The sequence below is a fragment of the Triturus cristatus genome, chromosome 4_1, assembly GCF_964204655.1.
Source record: "Triturus cristatus chromosome 4_1, aTriCri1.1, whole genome shotgun sequence".
Taxonomy (NCBI): domain Eukaryota; kingdom Metazoa; phylum Chordata; class Amphibia; order Caudata; family Salamandridae; genus Triturus; species Triturus cristatus.
In genome coordinates, this window is record NC_140585.1 from 597,437,411 (window position 1) to 597,463,715 (window position 26,305).

At 46.7% G+C, this 26,305-nt stretch overlaps 1 protein-coding gene across 4 annotated transcripts in view; it reads left to right on the forward strand.

Moving 5' to 3' along the window:
• SEPHS1 (selenophosphate synthetase 1) overlaps positions 1-26,305 on the forward strand; it is a 326,681-nt gene that overhangs the window by 174,579 nt on the left and 125,797 nt on the right. For all 4 annotated transcript variants that reach the window (XM_085652954.1, XM_085652953.1, XM_085652955.1 and 1 more), the window contains exon 6: positions 14,986-15,076. In XM_085652954.1, the coding sequence (XP_085509080.1) occupies positions 14,986-15,076 (91 nt within the window). The remainder of the gene's footprint in view (positions 1-14,985; positions 15,077-26,305) is intronic.

The window sequence follows — 26,305 nt, forward strand, 5'->3', positions numbered from 1 at the left end:
CCTGAACTGAACCATAACAACCAACCACTAGGTAATTATGGCGGTTGTATGGTAGTCCCAGTCGTGGGTGACCAAGGGTAGGGTGATGGTTTGCAGTGCCAAGAATATAGAAGAAAAAAGTGCTATTAAAAATGGCTATCAAAACACAAACAATTTTATTCTGGTGCTGTCTTGATGCCACTTTAAAAACAGTGCGTGGACAGTGTAACAAATAACTGTCAGAGTGGTGGTCTACATGTTTCGGCTATCGGACTATGGAGTCCAAGCTCTCATCAGGACCTTATGCGCTACTGCAAAAACGTGAAAAAGGAAACTTATGTAAATTAGTAGTTGGGATGAATTCCCAATACGACCTGTTTATGTTAGTCCGTTTCCCTGGAGTTTTGGGGGGGGAAACAAGAACCTAGTTACAATAGAAAAAGAAAATTCATTCATTTCTGAGCAATATCAGTATCCAACACAGAACACGGCTAGATATAGTATGCTAGCGATCAATTGCACAATACTGGTAGATGTATTGTTTACACAGAATGATATGCTTATCAAAAGATTGCTTATGTACTTACCCGTCAATTTTCGGGTATGTACCTCGCCTCGCCTGGCATCCGCTCAGGACCGGAGGCACCGCTCTATAAAGAAGAGAGTATCAATGCGTAAAGTAAATGACCCCTGGGTAGTGTATCCTATTCAGTTACAGTGGGGGGAGGGAGAAAAACTTCCACAAACTATCGTTTGAAGACGCAACTATGAATGGAAGGCAGAATCACATAGTCTAGTCAAGTCTAATCAGACGAACAAAAACACAGATATGTGTGCGTGCTAGTACAATTGGAAGTGCACTGTAGTGATGGCACCCTCTTAGATGCGAGTAAACAATGCAAACCGTGGCTTTTAAGTTAGCATTGAGTCCCTTGTTTGTCTAATCATAGCACTCGGTAACTGAAGCGGTGAACGCTCGGGCTAGAAAGACGTGCAAGCGTGCAGTGTCACGTTTAAAAACTGACGCCTCAACTATGATTCATGTAAGTGGTATTAATACAAATACATATAAGTGGTATTAATACAATTTCTAAAATTAGAAAGTCTGATGGCAAAACGGTAGGACTCACCTCTCCGTCGGTACCCCGCATTAGCAGCTGAGCTGGAAGGGGAGGTGGCGGACCGGCCGGGGGAGTCTCCTAATAAAGACCAATGAGCGTCCCGCCTCGTCACTTTCTACGGGGCGCTCAAAGGGACGAAAAACTTGTCTTGTTTTACAACAGAAAGGAACTTGGGTAATGTAGTTTAGTTCCTCTGTAAGACGTATTTCGGCGACATATTGAAGTGTCTACCGAAAAAGTGCAATCAAGGTATTTTATACAGCAAACTGATGCGCAACAAGGCGCCAGTCGTACGGAAGGCCGCTAAGCGTAAATCATGCTTTTATACGCTGTCATGGTATCACAATCAGTATTTAGACGTCATGTCACATGTTTGTCAAGATTAAAGATTCCAGTCATATGGAAGGCCACGTAGCGTAAATGATAACTATGTATGCTCTAATGGTGTCACACTGAGGGTGTAGACAGTGCGATGTCACGTAATAACCGACGGTGTTGGTGTCAGTCTATAACGGCTATTATAGGGTAAATCTTCATCTATTAACACGTATTTGTCTGAATTAGGAATTTAAAACCTAAGCGTGATGAAAAGAATAAAGATGTCATGTATAATACTCAGAGATCCCTACGGAGGGGATATTGACAATTTACTCATAATAGACACTCCAAATAAAATGAGTAGTGTCCTGTGTGCCAAAATGATAAAGATCAGCACGTTTAAAGGTGCATCATGTGTAGATGTCTCACAAAATTACAGGGATGACCATGGGATATGGTCGTTCAGACCCAATAGATCACTCTTGAGTTTGAACACCCATTTTTGTTCTTTTAGGAACAAAAATCTACTGATGTCTGTGACATGAGTGGGGATGAAAGGTTGTTCTAAGATCACCCATCTCAAGTCCTCCGGTTTATGTCCCAAAGACAGAAAATGGTTGGTGAGTTTGGTGGCTTGTTTATTCCGTCTGATAGTGCTTTTATGTTCATTAATGCGAGTTTTGATCTTTCGTGTGGTCATACCCACGTATCGCAATGAACAGGGGCAAGTTATGAGATAGATCACCCTTTCTGTATTGCAATTTGTATGCTTTTTCAGGATCCACGGTGAGTTGGTACCGATATCAATAGTTTTGGTGGACCGGGTTTGAGGACAAACAGAGCACTGGCCACAAGGGAAATGCCCCTGGACCGGTGGCAAGTTCCACAGGGTATTAGTAGTTGTGGGGTGTTTCACCCGTGGTCTTGTGTGAACCAGATTATCTCTAAGGTTGGTACCTCTTTTGAAAGAGAAAAGGGGAGGTGGTAGAGCCTCATTCCCTATGTTTAATATCCGCCAATGTCTCCTGATTGTTTTTTGTACATGGTTAGACCACGTACTGAATGTATTGACACAGGTCATTCTCAACAGCGGTGGTTTTGGTACTGGAGGTTCTAGAAGAGCCCCACGATGATTGTTGGTGGCTCTTTTCCAGGCGCGTCTGACCAAATTCTTTGGGTATTGTCTATCTTGTAGCTGACTGGATAGATCTTCTGCATGACGATTGAAAGTAGTTAGATCAGAACAGTTCCTGCGAATGCGCAGGAACTGTCCTATGGGTAGATTTTCCCGGAGAGATCTTGGGTGGTAACTTTGAAAACTCAAAAGAGAGTTCTTTGAGGAAGGTTTTCTGTATAGCCGTGAAGCGTAGAAAATCGTTCTGCTCATTTAGCCACATATGGAAATCCAAAAGAGAGGCAACAGACCCATGCCATACCATCTCTAGAAGACAATACCCAAAGAATTTGGTCAGACGCGCCTGGAAAAGAGCCACCAACAATCATCGTGGGGCTCTTCTAGAACCTCCAGTACCAAAACCACCGCTGTTGAGAATGACCTGTGTCAATACATTCAGTACGTGGTCTAACCATGTACAAAAAACAATCAGGAGACATTGGCGGATATTAAACATAGGGAATGAGGCTCTACCACCTCCCCTTTTCTCTTTCAAAAGAGGTACCAACCTTAGAGATAATCTGGTTCACACAAGACCACGGGTGAAACACCCCACAACTACTAATACCCTGTGGAACTTGCCACCGGTCCAGGGGCATTTCCCTTGTGGCCAGTGCTCTGTTTGTCCTCAAACCCGGTCCACCAAAACTATTGATATCGGTACCAACTCACCGTGGATCCTGAAAAAGCATACAAATTGCAATACAGAAAGGGTGATCTATCTCATAACTTGCCCCTGTTCATTGCGATACGTGGGTATGACCACACGAAAGATCAAAACTCGCATTAATGAACATAAAAGCACTATCAGACGGAATAAACAAGCCACCAAACTCACCAACCATTTTCTGTCTTTGGGACATAAACCGGAGGACTTGAGATGGGTGATCTTAGAACAACCTTTCATCCCCACTCATGTCACAGACATCAGTAGATTTTTGTTCCTAAAAGAACAAAAATGGGTGTTCAAACTCAAGAGTGATCTATTGGGTCTGAACGACGATATCCCATGGTCATCCCTGTAATTTTGTGAGACATCTACACATGATGCACCTTTAAACGTGCTGATCTTTATCATTTTGGCACACAGGACACTACTCATTTTATTTGGAGTGTCTATTATGAGTAAATTGTCAATATCCCCTCCGTAGGGATCTCTGAGTATTATACATGACATCTTTATTCTTTTCATCACGCTTAGGTTTTAAATTCCTAATTCAGACAAATACGTGTTAATAGATGAAGATTTACCCTATAATAGCCGTTATAGACTGACACCAACACCGTCGGTTATTACGTGACATCGCACTGTCTACACCCTCAGTGTGACACCATTAGAGCATACATAGTTATCATTTACGCTACGTGGCCTTCCATATGACTGGAATCTTTAATCTTGACAAACATGTGACATGACGTCTAAATACTGATTGTGATACCATGACAGCGTATAAAAGCATGATTTACGCTTAGCGGCCTTCCGTACGACTGGCGCCTTGTTGCGCATCAGTTTGCTGTATAAAATACCTTGATTGCACTTTTTCGGTAGACACTTCAATATGTCGCCGAAATACGTCTTACAGAGGAACTAAACTACATTACCCAAGTTCCTTTCTGTTGTAAAACAAGACAAGTTTTTCGTCCCTTTGAGCGCCCCGTAGAAAGTGACGAGGCGGGACGCTCATTGGTCTTTATTAGGAGACTCCCCCGGCCGGTCCGCCACCTCCCCTTCCAGCTCAGCTGCTAATGCGGGGTACCGACGGAGAGGTGAGTCCTACCGTTTTGCCATCAGACTTTCTAATTTTAGAAATTGTATTAATACCACTTATATGTATTTGTATTAATACCACTTACATGAATCATAGTTGAGGCATCAGTTTTTAAACGTGACACTGCACGCTTGCACGTCTTTCTAGCCCGAGCGTTCACCGCTTCAGTTACCGAGTGCTATGATTAGACAAACAAGGGACTCAATGCTAACTTAAAAGCCACGGTTTGCATTGTTTACTCGCATCTAAGAGGGTGCCATCACTACAGTGCACTTCCAATTGTACTAGCACGCACACATATCTGTGTTTTTGTTCGTCTGATTAGACTTGACTAGACTATGTGATTCTGCCTTCCATTCATAGTTGCGTCTTCAAACGATAGTTTGTGGAAGTTTTTCTCCCTCCCCCCACTGTAACTGAATAGGATACACTACCCAGGGGTCATTTACTTTACGCATTGATACTCTCTTCTTTATAGAGCGGTGCCTCCGGTCCTGAGCGGATGCCAGGCGAGGCGAGGTACATACCCGAAAATTGACGGGTAAGTACATAAGCAATCTTTTGATAAGCATATCATTCTGTGTAAACAATACATCTACCAGTATTGTGCAATTGATCGCTAGCATACTATATCTAGCCGTGTTCTGTGTTGGATACTGATATTGCTCAGAAATGAATGAATTTTCTTTTTCTATTGTAACTAGGTTCTTGTTTCCCCCCCCAAAACTCCAGGGAAACGGACTAACATAAACAGGTCGTATTGGGAATTCATCCCAACTACTAATTTACATAAGTTTCCTTTTTCACGTTTTTGCAGTAGCGCATAAGGTCCTGATGAGAGCTTGGACTCCATAGTCTGCTACCATGATCATGGGACTCCCTGAGAAACTCAAAAGGAGGTGGGATGTCCTGTTACCATGCTAGCTTTTCGCTTACAGGGAAGTGCCACAGAAGGGAGTAGGTTTCTCACCCTTTGAACTTCAAGTCTTGCAACAATATGCTAGCCTCTTTTCCCTGACACCTGGTCTGACAAGCTGGTGTACCCATGATGTGGACACTGGTGACAGTGCACCTGTCAAGAACAAAATCTATCGACAGTCAGATCAAGTCAAGGAAAGCATCAAAGCTGAGGTCAGCAAGATGCTGGAGTTAGGGGTCATTGAGCCTTCAGAGAGCCCCTGGGCTAGCCCAGTGGTTCTGGTCCCCAAACCTCATCAACAGGGTGAAAAGAGAGAGATGAGGTTCTGTGTGGACTATAGAGGGCTCAACTCTGTCACCAAGACAGATGCTCACCCTATCCCAAGAGCAGATGAACTGATAGACAAATTGGGGGCTGCCAAATTTCTCAGTACCTTTGACTTAACTGCAGGGTACTGGCAGATTGGCATGGCCCCAGGAGCAAAAGAAAAGACAGCATTCTCCACCCCTGATGGGCATTATCAGTTTACTGTGATGCCCTTTGGGTTAAAGAATGCCCCTGCCACCTTCCAGAGGTTGGTGAACCATGTCCTGGCTGGGTTGGAGTCCTTTAGTGCAGCTTATCTTGATGATATTGCTGTCTTTAGCTCCACCTGGCAGGATCACCTGATCCACCTTGGGAAGGTTTTAGAGGCTCTGCAGAGTGCAGGTCTCACTATCAAGGCGTCCAAATGCCAGATAGGGCAGGGCACTGTGGTGTACTTGGGCCACCTTGTAGGTGGAGGCCAGGTACAGCCCTTACAACCCAAAATCCAGGCCATCATGGACTGGATAGCTCCAACAACCCAGACCCAAGTCAGGGCATTCCTTGGCTTGACTGGGTACTACAGGAGGTTTGTGAAGGGGTATGGGTCCATTGTGACCCCCCTCACAGAACTCACCTCCAAGAAAATGCCCAAGAAAGTTAACTGGACAGTTAGTTGTCAAAAGGCTTTTGACACCCTAAAAGAAGCAATGTGCTCAGCACCAATTCTAAAAGCTCCAGATTATGCCAAGCAGTTCATAGTGCAGACTGATGCCTCTGAGCTAGGGATAGGAGCGGTCCTATCCCAGACCAATGATGAAGGCCAAGACCAACCTGTTGCTTTTATAAGCAGAAGACTACTCCCTAGAGAGCAGCGTTGGGAGTGCCATTGAGAGGGAGGCCTTTGCTGTGGTTTGGTCCCTGAAGAAGCTGAGGCCATACTTGTTTGGCACTCACTTCCTAGTTCAAACTGACCACAGACCTCTCAGATGGCTAATGCAGATGAAAGGGGAAAATCCAAAACTACTGAGGTGGTCCATCTCCCTACAGGGAATGGACTTTGAAGTGGAACACAGACCAGGGACTGCCCATGCCAATGCAGATGGACTTTCCAGGTTCTTCCACTTAGACAATGAAGACTCCATAGGACAAGGTTAGTCTCATCACCTTTCGTTTGGGGGGGGGGGGGGGTTGTGTGAGAAAGTGCCATCTTTCTTGCATGGTATGCCCCCACTTTTTGCTAAATTGCTGAATGTACTTCGATTGAGTGTACCCTGGGTTCCTGCCAATCAGGTGCCCAGGGCCTATGTTCCTTCCTTAAACCACACAAACTCCAAATTGGCACACCCTAGCCACATGTCAGCCCCTAGTAAATGGTACCCTAGGTACCCAGGGCCTTGTGACCAAGGAAGGCCTCTAAGGGCTGCAGCACTCATTGTGCCACCCTCAGAGGCCCTGTACCCTTACACACACACACTGCCCTTGCAGGCTGAGTGTCTGGGTGCAGGACAAAACAAAGAGTCGACATGGCACACATCACTGTGTACCATGCCCATCACCTACACTGCCAAGGCATATGTCAGCCACCCGTCTAGCTGGGTGCATTAGGCCTATGGTGTGGGCACAGGAGCAGGAGCCCTGTGCCCCTACAGTACCCGGGTCTATTCCTGGGCACTGTAAGTGCAGTGCTGTCATTTAAGAATACCTGGTGCTGAGAGCTTGTCAAACACGAGCTCCACAGCACCATATTGGCAACACTGAAGCCTGGGAAGTTTGGTATCAAACTTCTCAGCACATTGAACCCACACTGATGCCAGTGTAGGATTTAATGTACTAAGCACCCCAGAGGGCATCTTAGAAGATGCCCCCTTACAGCTAACTTACAATCCACGTCTGCTCTGAGGCTGCCCAGGCTGCCACACAGCAGACACGTTGCTGGACCCCTGGGTGGGAGAGCCCCTGCTCTCCCGGGCCTGCAACAATGCACATCCTGGGTGAGGTGAGAAATCTCCTCCCCCAGGATGAGCAAAGGGAAGCTTCAAAGGCATGCCGCCATTTGGAGTTTCCCCAGGCCACTGCAACCCCCCACTCTGGCGGGAAGCTTGGCCGGAAACCCCATACAAGGACAGGGGATGTGCCAGCCTGCCCACCCCACCCCTCAGGTGGGGGAGGCGAGGTGAAGCACATCTCCGGGCTCTCGCCATCTTGAAGATGGGAGGCCCTACCCTATCAGGATTAGGCTACTGCCCCCCTCCCACAGGAGAGAGGCAGGATAGGGGGTGTACCCACCCCAGGACAAGGACCCATTGGTCCCTGGCCTTCACCTACCTGTAACGCCCCTAAATCTAGTATTTAGGGGCACCCTGAACCTTCCTTCCGGAGATTCCAGATAGAAAACGACAAGAAGAGCAAGAAGAACAAAGACCTGCCCTGCAGCTGCTAAAAAGAGAAGAAGACACCAACTGCTTTGGCCCCAGCCCTACCGGCCTGTCGACTCTCGAACCTGCACCAGCGCGGCATCCCTCGTGGCCAGCAACCTCACCAACCCCGGAGGACCTGGCTACCTTTTAGCTCTAAGCCCCTGGGACTCCCACGAGTAGAGGCTCTACTCAAGAAACCTATTTGCTATCCCTGGCACCAGCCCGGGACCGCGGACCCAACACACTCTGCACCAGCCAAGCCTGGCCAGTGCCGGAGTGGACAAAGACCCAGAGGACGACCCCACGGCGACTGTGACCCAGAGTCCGGCACCCAAGGACCCCCCTCGACATCCCGGAAGAAGCCTGCAGCCTCAGAACCAAGTGCCACCCCAGCCGCGATCAACCAGAGGGTAAGATTCCCGACGTCAAAAGGCACCCCTGCACCCGGCGCCCTGCGACCCCCTGTGCCCAATCCCGGGGTACCCACCTAACCTACAACTACCCAACTTACCTCTCGAAGTGGTGGTGGCACCTGAAACATCCTCGTCCCCGAGCCTGCAGCCTCTTTCCAAACCGGAACATTCCCATTGATTTCCATTGAGCGCCCTAAGGCTCAAAAGCACCCTGCACCCAGCCGCCCGAGTGGCCCTGGCAGTGCCCTCTCTACACTAACCTACTTCCCCACTTGCCCTGAGTAAGTGACCAGGAGCCCAGCTCCCACAGCCGCGTGGCTTGCCAGACAGCAGCCACCAACCAAGGCCCCCCTATCCCTCATAGGATAACATTGGGCCCAACTCTCTCTGCACCCGGCCGTCCTGAAACCGCTGAGGGTGAACCAACTGTACCTACCTGACACTGGGGGACCCCTGAGTCCATGCCCGGAATTTCAACACTACCAGTCGAGTACTTACCCTTAAACCGCTAACTTCATTTTCCTCGTAGGGTAACATTGACTGGCTTTTTCTTCAAAAATCTTCTAAGTGTGAACTTTTCAAAACTGCAAAAATTCACCAAAAATCAGCCAAGTGACAAAAACGAATTTACTCACCTGCTCCTAGGTGAGCTCCCAGTGCTGGATCTTGGTGCCCAGCCCTGACCCTGAAAAGTGTTCACAACTATACTTACCTCTAACTCATTTTTCTCCCATAGGAAACCATTGTCTGCTTTTCTGTGAAATTTCTTCTAAGTGTCTACTTTTGCAAATTTGAAATATTCTTTTAAAATCGTACCATTTCTGCAAACGAAATTACTTACCTGCTTTTGATAAGGACCCCAGTCCTGGGTCTAGGCACCCAGTCCTGGATTACTAAAGTAACGATAAAGTACTCTACCTGCAATTTGAATTTCTTGCCATAGAGATCCATTGAATGTTTTCTGTGAAATATTTTCTAAGTGCTAACTTTTGAAATAGCTAAATATTATTTAAAAATCATTACAGTTATTAAGTCGACTTTCATCACTTGATTCTGAATACTGACCCCAGGCTGGTTCTAGGAGCCAGACCTGGAATTCCAAAAGTAATCTGAAAAGTAATTTATTACAAATAACCTGAATTTACCATTGAGCTCAATGCATTGTTATGTTTAGGAAATAGGATTGTTTATTGCAACCAACTGTGACTGTTTACACAAATTTATTACTTAAAACAAAAGTATTTATATTCAACCTCTCATTCTGAGAAAGTATATTTTTACCCCCTTTGTGGTTCTAAAAATAAAACAAGCATATATTTTATATATACAAATCATTGGCCTAGAGTTCAGTTATTGAGTGTGTGAAACCATTTGCTGACTGAGTGTGTACAATAAATGCTTTACACTGTCCTCTGGTACTGCCTTACTGCTCGACCAAGCTACCACTTTTGAGAGTAAGGTCATACCTAACTTTGACCTCTATCAGCCTCTGGGGGACTGTGGACTCTGTACACCCTGTACCTATTAGGGAACAGTATATACAGAGCCACTTTCTCACAATTAGGTCATTGCACCCCGCAGTTTTGAACCAAACACACCCTCTTACTGACGCGGGTTACCTTCCCAATCCCTGGAACCCCCGTATATACCGTGCATATCCTTTCACATAGTTAGGTCCTGAAGAAACGCCACTGACCTTTATAGGCAAAGCAGGCGTGAAACATGTCAACCTTTTTCTGAGTCACATAAGCACCTTGCGGCCACTAGTGACTCCCTGACCTTCTGGTCTTTTTATTTTACCAGGGGTCCCGCAACATTAAAAAAGCGTATTTGGACACCCCTAGGTAATTTTATTCACTAACTTTGCACGCATGTAACCACCTGTTTCTTGGATCCTTTCCTTCTTACCCCCGTTTTATCCCACACACTCGCACTCGCCTATCGGCTTTTTCTCTTTAAAAGATCTCCGCAAAAGAGACCCTTAGGGGGACCATCGGGCATTGCAGCGCCGGCCCGACGAGGAGCAATAAAAAGCCTGATGATGGAGCAAGACATCCTTCGGGGTGTGTGAGGGCAAACAAGAGGCTACACTGAGTCCTCCCCTTCGGGATTGGATCCTTGATACTGGGGATAGTTCTCTCTGCCTCTTTTCACCTTCACCTCTCCCTCCCCTCCACTTCTTCCTCCCTTCTACACTGTCTCTCTTTCTTCCTCTCTCTTTCCCCCTCTCTATTATTCTTCTACTTTCCCCGTTGAGTACGTGGTCACTAATATTGTTTCACCTCCAACTTGGAACAATGTCCTTATTGATGTAACTACTTCAACTTGTGCCACGAGCTTCTGGTGCAGATATCTCGAGTGCAGAGCAAACAAGCTTTGGCAACGGCAAGCTGACGCTGTGCACAGGGGTCCGGTCCCAGCAGCCCCAACAATGGATATTGTCCTCCAAATTAAAAGAAAAACGGTCAGGCCTCTAGGGAGCCACAAAACCGCCAGCTGTGTTGCTGAGGCTCGGGATGTCTGTGGGACGTCAGAAGCAGCAGACTGGTCAGCTTAGTTGCCATGCCTGCAAATGCAGGGGAGTGACTCCTTCACTCCAAGGGAGATTTCTTCGGGTGTCCTTGATGCCCACAGGCCTTTTGGAGAACCTGGATAAAGCACAGACACAGATGACATAGAAGACTTGTAGAACAGCAAGATCAGGAGCAGCAGGAGTCTTCCTAGGTGCAGTCTCACTTCCAGTCGAAGTCTGACGAAGTCCAAGTTTCTAGACGATTGAAGAGTGACCTCATTTTCGTGTTGAGTCTGGTCCCACGACGAATTTGAGGACCCACCCACAGGGGAGCCCTTAAAAATCCTTGCGAAAGGGTTGGGATACCTCTCGGAGGGTCCCTCCCAGAGGAGGGGCTCGACAGAGGGGAGGATACTCCCGTGTCCTGAACTGGTTCAAACTGTAGTGTGCATGGAGGGTACCAAATGTGCCCTTCAAAGCAATCTGGTGGTACTTGGCAGGTGTCCCTACCCCAGCCAAATACACGAAGTCCTGCCTGGGAGGGGGTCACAACTCCCTGTGACAGGAAACCTATTGTTCTACCTCTCTCTGCCCATGCTTGGCTCAGCAGCAAGAGGGCAGAATTGGGCCTGTAGTCGGCAGCAGCCCTAGCTTGCTTGCAGGCCCTGAAAGGCTATTACAGGGAGTACAGTCGGGAGGGGGGTTGGGGGGGAGGCTGCAGTACATGGGATCATACTTCCAAAACTGGAATCGGTGTTGTGATATGATTCCAACATGTTTGATACCATACATGGCTGGGTTTGGTGCAGCAAATATATAGTTAAACATCTTGTAATGACTGATGACCACTATATGTCTTACAATTGCTGTCTGCAATTACGAAGCCTGAAGAATCGACTCTGGGGTTTGTAGTGGTGTCCTGCTCATGCAGGGACACCCTCACGCTTCTAACCAAGCAGCCTGCCCTCAGGACTGAAGAGTCTGACTTATAAGTTTTAAGTGCAGTGACCTAACATATAAGGAAACCTATCTTTTGTGAGAGGTACAAGCACCAACTCACACAGGCTACAATGGCAGGCCTGTAGTCGCAGTTTAAGTCGACTCCCATGGGTGGCACAACACATGCTGCAGCCAATGGGAGACCCCTGGTGTACCTGTGCCCTGGGTACCTTCGTACCATATACTAGGGACTTATAAGGGTACACCATTAGCCAATTCTGGAGGTACCAAAGTACTTACCAGAACCAATTTTGAGGAGAGAGCACAGTTTCTGGGGTCCTGATTAGTAGGATCCCAGCAGACTAGGTAAAAAAGCACATTGATACCAGGCAAAAAGTGGGGGTAACCATGCAAGAAGGATCCTACCTTCCTAAACACATGGTACATGTGTAATCATTGCATTATGTACACTGGAGGGAAGCCAAGGATTGAATGTGCATATAATCTTAGCAATGTTTAGACCCACTGGCTCATACTACCTTCAGCATCCGCTTCAGAGCTCTCGGGCGTGCCCCATTAGGAACACCATCCTGCAACAAGAACTCACCCAGACATCTTAATGCAACTCAGCTCACTTGTACCATACAAACATTGGAAACCCCAGTAGCTCACACTTTAGTTTTGAGAACTCTTAGTGCAATTTTGTATTGTAATTGGAAATTAACTAACGGAATGAGCGTTTACATATATATATATTTTCAAAATTCCAAAATTGTGTGCGCTCTCAGGCTTCAAGACAAAACTTCCAAGTATAAATGCAACCAGGTTTTATTCCATTTTAAATGCAACCAGGTTTTATTCCATTATGGAATAAAACCTGGTTGCATTTATACTTGGAAGTTTTGTCTTGAAGCCTGAGAGCGCACGTAATTTTGAGATTGGAGGCTGCCAGCATGCTCCGCTGGCGTGTACGCCACTTTCCACGGGTGCCAGCTGTCCGGAAGGGGCTCTGATGTGTAGTGTGTGTGTGTATATATATATATATATATATATATATATATATATATATAAACACTTAAAAACCATAGGTTTCACACATGTTATAGTTAGCTGGACATTTCACTCGTAAAAAACCATTGAAATTCCCCCGTTATAGTTAGTTCAGATAACTATAACTCACGTGCCCTCAATCCACTGCTCATGACTTCACATATTACATCACTCATGACATGGTTAGTGGCATCACTCATGACATCATCCTTGTGATAGAGTGGCGGTCGCGCTAGTTATAGTTATCTGAACTAACTATAACGGGGAAATTTCAATGGTTTTTTATGAGTGAAATGTCCAGCTAACTATAACGTGTGAAACCTATGGTTTTTTAAGTGAATTTGCAAGGTTTTTTAAATGCTAAGTTATGTATGTATTATTATATTTTTTATATATTTATTTTACAATAAACTACCTATGTATATAGTTATAGATTGACTGTATCCTGTAATATGGAATGGCTTGTTTAACATTTTTTTTTTTTTTTTTTTAAGGTTTTTCACCCCGCGATTTAAAAAAAGAAAAATGATTTTTCTGCCTTCGGGGTCCTTCAGGGACCCCCTGACAAAGGCTAGGGGGTCAGGAACTCTCTACCCTGCCCCCTTTTCACGTTCTCCACCTTTCTTTTTCCCTGTCATACACAAAACAAACAAAATGGCGGCCGACACTTCCTGATTTCGACCGATTCGAACGTTGACTGACATGAAACCACCAATCAGAATTACGCTCGCGCACGTTAGGGTGCGCGCACCGTGCGCGGCTATAGTTATTTATGTGGGTATAACTGCAATTTTCTCAGGAACTACTGAACAGATTGACACCATATATGCAAAAGGCTGACCTCTTTGCCAAATTTCAAGTAATTCTGTTCAGCCGTTCGGGCTGTACCTTCGACTAAAGGTCCTATGGGGAAAACGCGTTTTGAGACCCCCCTTTTTTCTCAGCCCCCGCTTGACGAATCACCCCGAGACTTTGAGGGTAGGAGCTGAGCGGAGCGCCCCATTAGTTTTGAAAATTTCGCGAGGATTCGTCATCCGGCGCCAAAGTTATTCAAAATAGAATTTTCAGATTTCCTATGGAAACACGGTCCTAACTATAACTATCTACTGGCGACCGCCAGTAGATTATATATATATATATATATATATATATATATATATATATATATATATAGTAACATGTTTCTACCCAAGAGTGTGATCTATTAGCTTTGCCAGTGATTGTTTAAAATCTATTGGACCACAACCTGCTAAATGCAGCCTGCCTGTTTCTTTGTTGTGATTATAATATATATATGAAGGACAGGAAGCAGGCTAAGGTTTACTACTGGTAATTTCCCTTCACTCGTTCAGATTGTTAATGTAGCAGTGCAGTGAAGGATAATATTTCAATTAATTCATTTAAATTTAACACGCCATGGCAAATGATTGCGTACAGTTTTTGAACTGTGCACGTGTGGCACACCTGTCTGACTCATGATGCTGCTTGCAGTGTTGTGTTGCTGTGTTAAAGTGGCTTTATAAGTAAATACTGACATCAGTGCCTTACCACCATTGGCGATTTACCAGCCTGTTGTACACCTTAGATAGTGTTTGGTGTCTTATTGACGAGACAATTTAAAACACCTGTGTATTAAAGCAGTTGCTCTCTGTAATCAGCACATCAGCACATCAGTCAACTGTCAGTTGTGAGGGATATGTTAGTTTTTCAGAGTGCGTGTATTTCTTTGTTAAAATTGGTGGTGGTGCTAAGGGCCTCTGCTATATTTTGACAATGGTAATTGTGATCATTCTCAGACAGTTCTTTCTCTCCAATCCTTCTTCTAAATGGTTATCATTGTATTTGGACTTTAAATTTCATTCAAATCTGGTAGTAGAATACTTTTAATAAAAAGTTTTAGGACGTCAGCAGATTTGTATGGTAAATCATTAACTAAAGGTAGGCAAAAGTCTGAGTGTGTAATTATTCTGTGTTATTTTTGGGAGGATGCTAGTGGGTGGGGAACTCCAGCAAATGATTTTCTTTTCATTTCACTTAAAGCTAATGTGTGTTCCTTCTCTTTGTCCAGGCCTGATAATGCGGTTCCAGGAGATGTGCTTGTGTTGACGAAACCCCTTGGAACACAAGTGGGTGTAGCTGTACACCAGTGGTTAGATATTGTGAGTATATTTTGAAGACAAAAACCTTCTTCATCTAAAGCTGCAACCTTGATGTAATTTAAATGCCAGCATGCTGAACCATTATATTTTTATGATTATTAATTTGAGGTGTTGGCAGTTGACCTTGTTCTCTCAGTTAATGTGAACAAGGATTTATAAAAATGCAGTTATCAGATAAGTATGTATGGATTCATTTAATCCAAAACGAGTGGTAATCGTTTCTTTGCTTCGTGGTGTGGACCATTATTGGGTTGAGTGAAGCAGAGTGCACAATAACCCTTACACACCACAAATTTGCAAACATAACTCAACATAAAAGAGCAAGACGACGACTCAATCAATCAATACTCTTATTAGGATTTGACCAAACAAATCCAGTAAAGAATAGAGCATAATAAAATATACATTGATAACAACTGTATCACCCTTGTGCGCCGGTAGATGATGCAGATCGGCTCCACTCGGTGGCATCGGCACTAGAAGGGTCATCTGTGTCACCTGTATAGGTGCCACCTCTGGGTACTGATGTCAGTTTGTTTCTTTCTGCGCCAGTTACCGCTGATCCAGAGATAGAAATACCCCTCTGTTGGTTTGTGACAGAATGTATTCAACATTTTCTCGACTACTTTTTTTTCCTCTAGGAATTCTTCCTCCTGGTTGTGTCTAGGATGTCTTTTAGGAAGATGGTGTTTGAACCGTCTGATGCCTGTCTTCACACCATGTCGGTTACAGACCCACACCTCGTGTGCCTGTGGTGTGCTTCGACTGCCGGGCCATGGCAACGAATGCATTGAGGCAGTGGTCCCTGAAGCTGCTAGTGGCCAGGCAGGCGACGACGCGGTGTTGCGCAGCTTCTTGACGACCATGGTCTTGATTGAGATGGAGTTCCTGGGACTGCTCCAATAGCACCAAGTCCCCCGCTTCCCATTCCAATTCATAAGGACATTTGGGGAAGAAGCATAACCAGTCGAAGAAGCATCTGCGTGGGAGGCATGGTTTTTTGTGGTCGATGCCAGGGCAGACACCGAGACTCCCAACTTTTCCGGGAGTTCAGGGGACCCTCGCTCAGGTAAAAGAATTTCACAAAACCATGCGCCATGTATTTGAGTGGCTCGGCCCCTCTGGCGTGCTTTCGGGCCTTGTGGTGTCAGAGAGGGCCCCATCTGGTTCCACTTACCTCAGAGCCAAGGCTGCTACCAATCTTCTGGCATGTGGGGTGCCTCTCCTGGACATCTATCACGCAGCAACAGAGGTGTCCCTCGATCCATATGTTCACAAGCACTATTGTGTGGACAATCAGGTCTGTGGGAGAGCACTTTGCCCATTCGGTCCTATAGGACTTTTAGTATGAATCGGTTCACAGACCCATTCCTTGGGAGGTACTGCTTTGGAATCTATTTAAAAGATGAGGAACATGTGGTTGGAAGAGAGCAAGTTACTTACGCTCGTTAACGCTTTTTCTGGTAGAGAGATTTTCTAACCGCAGATTCCTCATGACCCTCGCATACTCCCTGTTCTGAGAGCTGGACTCTTTTTCACTTCACATGGTACCAAGTCTAGAAATCTGCACACTGGTCCAAACCAATCTGTTGGTGGGCTCTGCATCTGGGGGTTCGTACAGCCTAGAAAACAGACTTAGGTGGGCTTACATGTGACTCTGCATTTCACCTCTGCAGTGGAATGATGACAACGCGGAGTCCCACAGTGCTACGTACCAGCGCTCAGGAATGCTACTTAAACTTTTCTGAATCCAATCTGATGCCTAGGGGATATTCAAAAGATAATAAATCTATGGTTAGAAGTAACTATCAGAAAGTGTATTACTGAAGGTAAGTAACTTGTTTGTCACTATCTGAAGTCGTCCGGAAAGACAATAAAGGACAGGAAAAATACCAGGCTTCATGGCCAGCAAGAGAAGCTTCATGACCCTGCTTCAGGGAGGTCGGAAGGGTGAGGAGAAGAGGGACCTTCTGCCACAACTCCATCACTCTTCAAGGACAACCTGAGAGGTCAAGTCAAAGAGAAGTATCTGCACAGATGAGCTGCCATTCCTGGTAGAGATTCTTGCTGTCAAGAAAGGGTACAGTTGCAACTTGCTCACTGTTTAAGGCTGGCACCCTGCTGAGACATTTGATGTTTAAGCACCGTTCAGTGTCGAAGCTTTTGTCAATGTTGAAGAACCACGTTCAACACGACGCCATTCACCATCAATATCACCATTGATTGCGACTGCTGGCTTTCTCATTCAAGGAAAGCATCCACACTGAGGAGATTGATTCAACATTGTGAGATAATGCCTCTTTTTACATGGTTAGTCCCCACTTTTTGCCTGGACATTGATGTGGTTTCGATTGTAGTGCAAAGGGTCCCTGCCAACCAGGTCCCCTGTGCCAGTGCTTCTTCCCTGAAAATATATACCCAATTAGTACTTCTGCCACCTGTAAGTCCCTAGTAAGTGAAACCATGGGTAACTAGAGCCTGGGAGCTGGAGAGGGTGCCCTGGGACCCCCTCACTAGGACCTTGCCACTGCCTTTGCATCTTGCATGCCCCTGTGAGGTGAAAAACAACAAAGTCGACACGGCACCCAGCCAGGGTGTCATGCCAGCCAGCACCCCTAAAGGTATAGGTAAGCCACCCCTCTAGCAGACCTTACAGCCCTAAGGCAGTGTGCACTATACCACAGGTGAGGGCATAATCTGCATGAGCATATATGCCCCTACAATACTTAAGCCAATTCTTAAATATTGTAAGTACCAGTGAAGTCATAAGGAGTCCATGCACTGGAAACTCAACAACTCGAGTTCCCAAGCACCATGATGGCTTCAATGAAACCAGGAGTGTTTGATACCAAACCACTTCTTGTAATAAATCCACCCTGATGCCAGTGTGCAATTTATTAAACCATGTACTCAGAGGGCACCTCAGAGGTTCCCCCTGAGAGCCTACTGACCCTGGTGTGGTCAGTAACTGGCTTTGGGCAGCCTGCCACACACTAACATGTTTCTGGACCCCTGGGTTTAGAGCATCTGCCTTCTGGGACCAGAGACCATGCACATCCTGGGCATAAGTGTCACACCTTCAGCAGGATGGGCCCGATGCTCGAAGGGAAGCTTTAAAGGCCTGCTGCTTTTGCAACCGCCCAGACTCTGCTGATAGCAGCAGATGGCAGCCCCTGGTGTACACCCCTGGTGTACACCCCACTTTGGGCAGGTAAACCGACTGGAAAACATATAAAGGCTAGGTTTGCCCACCTTTGCCAACTCCACCCCGTAGGTGGAGGAGGAGATGTTAAGCACACTTTTCAATCACCTCTGTCTTGAAGATAAGGGGACAGCTCCAATCAGGATTAGGTCTATGTCCGCTCCCACAGGAGGGTGGCATAATAGCAGGTGTAGTCACCTCAGGTAAGATGCTCATTGGCCCTACCTGCTATTTCCCTATCCCACCCCCTAAATTTAGTATTTAGGTGGCTCCCCAGAACTAGAAATTAGTTTCGTGCGACCTAAGAAGGACGAAGAAGACGCAGTGCTGCGAAGCCTGAAGAAGACTACTGACTTGGCCCCAGCCATACCAGCCTGTCTCCAGCTTCCAAAACGACACCTGCCCTGCAGCCAGCGACTTCCAGAAACCTGAGGAAGACTGCCTGAACTTTGAAAAAGACCAGCACTCCAGAGGACAGCGGTTCTGTCCCCAAAAATCCAACCTAAGGGATTCTGGTGTCCTCCGGAGTGAGTCCTGCCCACTCTGCACCCGACGCCCCTGGCCCGTGTCCAGGTGAATCATCGACGCAGAACAGGCTCCACGGCGATCCTGACCTAAAGTTCAGCGTTGGTTGACCCCTCCTGGATTCCACGACGACGCCTGCAGCTTGAATCCAGAGGCTCCTCCTGCCTGCAACCTGCTTCAGAAAGAAGAATCCGAGGACGAAAGGCATGCTGCACCCGAAGCCCCGGGGGCCTTGGTGAGCGGAACTGATGGTACAACCCCCTACATCTCTACTTACCTCTGCTGTCATTGTTCTCCCTCCTGCAACCTCTGGTGCGCCGCCTGCAGCCTGTTTGTGAAAAGCAACGTCTCTATTGAAATGCATTGGGTGCCCGATGCCAACATTACACCCTGCACCCGGCCGCGCCTGTGCTGCAGGTGGTGTATGTTTGGTACTGCTTAGTGGCATCCTCCTGGGCTTGCTCAAACCCCCAAAGCTTGGCCCCTGTAACAGATCTACTTACCTACAAGCAGTGTGGCTCTGAGCATCCCCAGTTTCTATTGAAACTCATTGGGCCGAACTCCGATTTTGACCTCTGCACTTAGATCCCCCTGTGCCGCAGGTGGTGCAGTATTGATACTTTTTGTTAAATAAAAATGGGACCGAAGGTTCTCAAGGTTCGAGTGTGAGTGTGGACATCTCACAAAAAGTGAAGGACTGGCCTCACCCACCACCTGGTGTCATGCTTCATCATCGGCCGTCCTCGCCCTCTAAAAACTCTGTTTGATAGAGGGCAGGCATTTACCTGATGACAGGGATGCACTTCTAAAGTAAGTGGGGGCCCAGAGTGAGTAAGTGAAATTTTAAAAGCCATTACTGTTGCTAAATTAAATTTTTAATGGAGAGGGTAACTGTATGTTATTAAAAAGCAGTGGACGGTGATACGGAGAAATGTATTATCCCCTCACCGTATCGGGTCAACATGTTTCTGCCTCGTGTCCTATAACTGTACATGGCATTCATCAGGACCTATATTATTAAGGGCTCTGTTCTTACCAAATTTGTGGCGAGAAAACCGCTAGGTGGGGTGACCTTTGCCACTCTCCACTACCGGGGGCTCTCTGTAACCCCAATAATTTCAACCTACGTGCTCCATGGGAGGAGGAATAAAGGGAAAGCCCCTGTAGTCAAACCTGCATCAAGGTGCGCTCTCTGCGGCATCACCTAGTTGTATTCAGCTCTCCTCCCCGGTGATTGGGCCTGAAGACTGTAATTGCAAGTTGTGTACTTACTTGTGTAACCACGTTATTGTTTTCCTCCATAAGATAACATTGAACTGTTCAAAGATTTCACAAAGGGTCGACTTTTGAAAGTGAAAAGTATTTTTAGCTAAAAACTTACTTATTGATTAGATCTTGGTCTTAAACTAAGTACAAACAATGCTTATTTTTCGAAAATTGGTGTGGATCTCTTTTTTGAGTTTTGTTGGGCCTAAGGCTGCTCGCACACACTACAACTAATAGAGCACTTTGGGTTTTACATTGAGCCCTGTACACTTTTGGGGAACCCCTGGACTCTGTGCACAGTATACCCATACCAAATACAGAGCCAGCTTACTACAAACTGCAATTTGAATGCCTTCATCATTTAAAGAAAAGGAAGCTATCAGTACTACAGGCTAATTCCCCTACACAAGAGGTCACAAGAGATCACTACTGGGATTCATCTCTTTTACTCAGTCACTAGAAGATCTGTTTCTCCGCATTTCTCTTCTGTGCCTCCAACGTCTGCAGCTCCTTGATCTTCTGCTCATCTACTGAAGCCTCCAGTAATAACTCAGTTTTTTTATTATTATAATTATTCTTATATATCAAGACAATCAGTATAATGTCACTACATTTTGCAATGCTCTTTACATGAAGGAGAAATCCTGCAGACAAGAGTGGTGGCCAGTTGGGCAAGATGGCTTCAACATGAAGATCCATTTTGGGGTTAGATAAATACATGTGTGATTATCTCGGAGAGCGGCAGAGCAGCCACTTTTATTTCTCAAGGAAGTTCATGTGACAGGAAGTACTGATGTCCAGTTTATGTGCTGGGCTAGCTGAATAGCAGTACATAATATCTTGAAGGATGTAGTTGTGGCCTTTTTGACTTTATAGCAGCATATCTTCAGACTTGGGTGCATGTTCCAATATGATAAGAGTTCCACCTCGTTGTTGCGATGAAACGCCTATGTCTTTTATTTCAACTGCCTGAGGGCATCATATTCAGCCTGTGTCCACTTAAGTAGCTCTGATTTCCAGACTTCGATCTACTGGGGTGACTGGGGATCTATGCTTAGCATCATGGTTCCTTTTCACTAGGGCCATCGCTATGTCGATGAATTTGCTATTGGCTTTGTTGGTTTTGGCTGAGTCGTGAACCTAGAGAGGCAGGTTTTTGTTTAGATATGCCATTTATGGGTCATGCTTGTCAGCTGTTCCCATTTTGCTCTCTAAAGAGTCAGAATCTTAGTACATGCTGCGGTTGTATGGTAGAAATCTTCACCATTGGCTCTTCATGTAGGGCAACTGTCTGATACACTGGGGAAGATATGGTGTAATGTAGCAGATGTGAGATACGCACAGTGCACATAACTGAATTGCATCAACTTAAAGCATGCATTTCTGGACACCTTAGAAACATGACTAAGGATTGCCAGCTAGTTGCCGTTGGTCATTTGCAATTCAGTATACCCATTTGGCTATGAGGGCTGATATGTCTACATTCGGTTTATTCTTCAGCGCATTGTATATGTGTTATTCCATGTGTGCAACCACAGTTTACTACGCACTAGCACGTTCCCCTATCTGGAGCTCGTTTTTGCTGCTAATGGTTCCTGGTCTGATCACATGGCCTTCTGCAGAAATATGTGCTGCAGATTACACACTTTTGCATAGATCGGCATCTGGTGTTGGGCCCGGGTGTTTGCAGTTTGTTTTTCCTCTTGGAAAGTCTTTGTAAGTCACGAGGTCGGTGACTCCTCCCTTGGTTCGTATTGCGCATGGGCTTCGGCTCCATCCTCAGATTGTTTTTTTCCGCCATCGGGCTCGGATGTAATACTTCGCGCTCCGGTTCCGAACTTTTCCAGTTCAACGATCGACGCAGAATCCTCGGTCATCGGTATTGTTCAGATCTGATCTCCTCAAACACCTTCTCGTCGACACTTCTTCGATTCCAGTCGTCGACGGCGGACTTCGGGCCTATCCACGCTCCGGTCTCGGCTGATGGAAAGAACTCCATTCAAGAAGTGTCCTCGATGTGGGTCCAAATTCCCCCACACCGATCTTCATGAGGTGTGCAACCTCTGCCTCTCCCCTGAACACGAGGCTCGAGACTGTCCCGCCTGCAAGTCTTTCAGATCGAAAAAGACTATTCGAGATCGAAGGGCCAGACGCAACATGGCGCACGCCTCGACCTCCTCTCCAGTCGACCTCTTCGGGGACGACGCCGAAGCTCCGGGACAGCAGCACACCGAAGAAGACTACCTCGTCAGTGCTTCCAAAGCTGATGACTCTGATGTGGAGGACATCACCCCGGCGCAGAGGGTTGTGAGTATCATACCCCCAGCCACACCCGCGCCGACACCCAAAAAGGCTCCGGTCACGCCTTCGCCTTCGGGCCTAGGCAAGACCAAAGACACTGCTTCAAACACCCCACCTTCGGGCCCGGTGAAGAAGCCAAATAAGCCTTCCGGTGGCTCGGGCTCGAGCCAGCCTGCCAGCGGTGCCGAAAAACACACTTCGGCACCGAAAAAGAAATCGGCCTCTACCTCGACACCAAGCTCCGCACAGAAGCCCTCGGGGTCGAAACCAGGCCTTTCGGTGCTGACCAAACCACATAAGGCCCTCGGCACCAAGACTCCCGCGCCGAAGTCCACCTTGGCGCGACTAAAAAATCGGAGGTTCCTAAAAAGCACAGCACGGACAAGCCTAAAAAGTCATCGACGCCGACGGAACAACCATTGTCACAGGAACTGTTTATGCCGGATCCCTTGCAAAAGACACTTGCAAAGGATCCAAAAACTGGACATTTGACTCTCTCTTCTAAAAAGAGACACTTGGACAAACCGGCTCCGCCTCCACCTCCAAAGAGGAATGACTCTGCTACCTCCCCTTTCAGAATTCCTTCCCCACCTCCTCCACCCTTTCCACCTCCGCCCCCTCCACCTTCTCCACCCCCACCTCATCGCTCCCCGACCCCGTCTCCAGACGATGATGATCAGGGGGACCCATATTATCCAGGAGATGTGCCACAAGACCCCACCCCTACAGGATCCCCAGACTCATGGGACGACTATAATAATCCAGACATTCCAGATGTCCCACAAGATGACCTTTACCCATCCAGGCCATCCCCACCGGAAGACACATTAGGTTTCCATCACCTACTTCAGAGGGCGGCACATTATCACGGGGTAGAGCTACACACTGACCCGGTAGAGGAGGATTTCCTCCTCAACACCTTTGATACCGCACATAAGTCTACCGCTATACTACATATGCTCAAGGGGGTAATAAAACCTGCACCAGAGGTTTTTAAAGACCCAGTTAGGGCTAGGGTCATTAACCCACGTATAGAGAAGAAGTACAAAGCTGCCCCCACAGATCCTGCCTATATCAAAGGGCTGACAGACTTCGCGAAAGACAGGACGCTTGCCTGCACGCTACTGAGTATGAAGTAATTGCTCAAGGCCAGGCTGACTTTGATGTGATTCGTTCCTCCTGAGGACAAAACCTTGTCTATCCTCACGTAATTACAGCCCTGGACTAATCCCCTACGCGGGTCGTTTAATTCATTTATCTAACGATTCGACTTCAACCATTTATGAGAAAGAATTCACCCACCCACCAACCAGGTCGTACAGGATACAACTGCTCCTGTCTGCCTCTCTTCACATACCGCCCCACAAGCTACATTGGGCCTCCTTTTGGCTGTCACTCCCTGTCCTGATGAAGACCCGTATTGACTAGCGAATAACGCTACCTTGGGTTGAAACGTCGACATTTGGTCAAGGATCAGTTGGAAATACTCTGCATAAAAGACTCATTCAAACCATCTGCAGATTGTTTCGAATATTCGCTTAACTGGCCTCTGTAAATTATTAATACCTCCAAAAATCACACTGTATATATTATGCACTTTTCACCACAGCACTGAGCACTTTATGACACTTTGTCACAACTGTGTTTCACATTTTGACAGCCATTACAATAAGTAATCTATGAATGATGCAATTCATAAAGCTGTTCTGAAAACTACTTATGGTCTCGATGTGTGTTCGTATATGCAAACAAATGAAGGTTTTTTTTCTAAAAGTAATATTGTTTACCCGACAGAACCGTTTGTACTATTTTGGTATATCAAAGGGCCAGCGCCACTGGATTCCCTAGTGGTTTCCACTGCACGGAAGAGGTCAAACTCCCAGGCGTCAGGCGAAGCACCACCGCCTGACAAGGAGTCAAAGCTGCTAGACGCGTCAGGAAAGCGCACTGCGTCACAGGCAGCCAATATATGGCGTATCGCCAACACTCAGGCTATTGGCCAGATACGACAGAGCGCATTATGATGAGTTAGAGACCATCATGCACCATCTTCCAGAAAAATACTGAAATAGGGCCAATGAATTAATTCAAGAGGGTAAAACCATAACTAACACCTCTATAAGATGTGCCTTAGACGCAGCAGACACAGCCTCCAGGGCCATTAAACTCCTCCGTCGCCATGCTTGGCTCAGAATCTCAGGCTTTAAGCCTGAGGTACAGGCCTCCATTCTAAACCATCCCTTTGACCAAGAACATCCATTCGGTCCAAAGGTGGATAAGGCCCTGGAGAAAATGAATGACACGGATATGGCGAAATCTATGGGAGCCCTGCAGTCACACCCTCCTAGACGCTCCTTTCGCCGCTCTTCCTTTCGGGGTACCGCCAGAGGCTACTCCTCAGATAGCACGTCCACTTCCTACAAATCCCCTGCTCAATCCACCTTCACAAGGGGTTATCAAAGAGGCGGATATAGGGGCAAAACCAATAAAGGCAGAGGCAAAACAAATACCGCCCGCTCTGCCACACCGCCTACCCAATGACTCCCCCCTGCTCCCTCCAGACCATCCCACTCCGGTCGGGGGCAGGCTACAAAATTTCCTTCACGTCTGGGAGACCATCACCTCAGACAAATGGGTGACCCAAATAATTCAGTCAGGATACTGCCTGGAGTTAACATCTACCCCCCCCAAACATTCCACCCAGGCAACGCCCAATGTCACAAGAACATTCCACGTTACTAAAACAGGAGGTAATCTCCCTCCTACAAAAACATGCCATATAACAAGTCCCCGCCAATCAGCAAAATTTAGGGGTCTACTCCCTCTATTTTCTGATACCAAAAAGAGACGAGACTCTACGACCTATTTTAGATCTCCAGCCTCTAAACACTTACATACATTCGGACCATTTTCACATGGTAACCCTTCAACAGGTACTTCCGCTCCTCTCCCAGAACGACTTTCTCACCACACTGGACTTGAAAGACGCATACTTTCACATTCCGGTACACCATGCTCACAGAAAGTACCTCAGATTTTAGTGGACGGGCAACACTACCATTTCAAGGTGCTCCTATTCGGGGTCACAACAGCACCAAGGGTATTCACCAAGTGCCTAGCGGTAGTGGCGGCCCACCTCAGAAGACAGCACATTCACGTCTTCCCATATTTTGACGACTGGCTAATAAAAGCCATGTCCTACAACCAATGTGTACATCACACCGCCTCTACAATCCAACTACTTCACCAGCTATGTTTCACTGTGAACCACCAAAAGTCCCAGCTAATCCCATCCCACACAAAGCAATACCTCGGTGCCACCATAGACACCTCAAAAGCCATAGCCTATACCAATCCTGCCTGGATTGCAAGCATCCAGGCTTTGCGTCAAAGATTCATACCTCAACACTCTCTCCCAGCAAGTGTGTTTATGCAACTAATAGGCATGATAGCCTCTTGCATTTTCATAGTGCATCATGCAAGACTCCAGATGCGTCCACTCCAGGAGTGCTTAGCACGCCAGTGGAACCAGGCCCAGGGGCAACTGACAGATCTGGTGTTGGTAGACGGTCGCACCCATCGCTCTCTGCAGTGGTGGAACACCACAAATCTTTCCAGAGGTCGACCGTTCCTGGACCCGGTTCCACAAATAATCCTAACAGACGCATCGCTCTCCGGCTGGGGAGCTCATCTATTACACCTCACAGTGCAGGGCACATGGACGCCGCAACAAAAGTTACTCCACATCAACCATCTGGAGTTACTGGCAATCTTTCTAGCCCTAAAATCCTTTCAGACGCAGATTTCAGGCAAGGCAGTCCTGATTCGCACAGACAACATGACTGCCTTGTACTACATTCAAAAACAGGGGGGCACACACTCTCCACAGCACTCTCAACTAGCACAGAGCATATGGAGATGGGCAATTCCACACA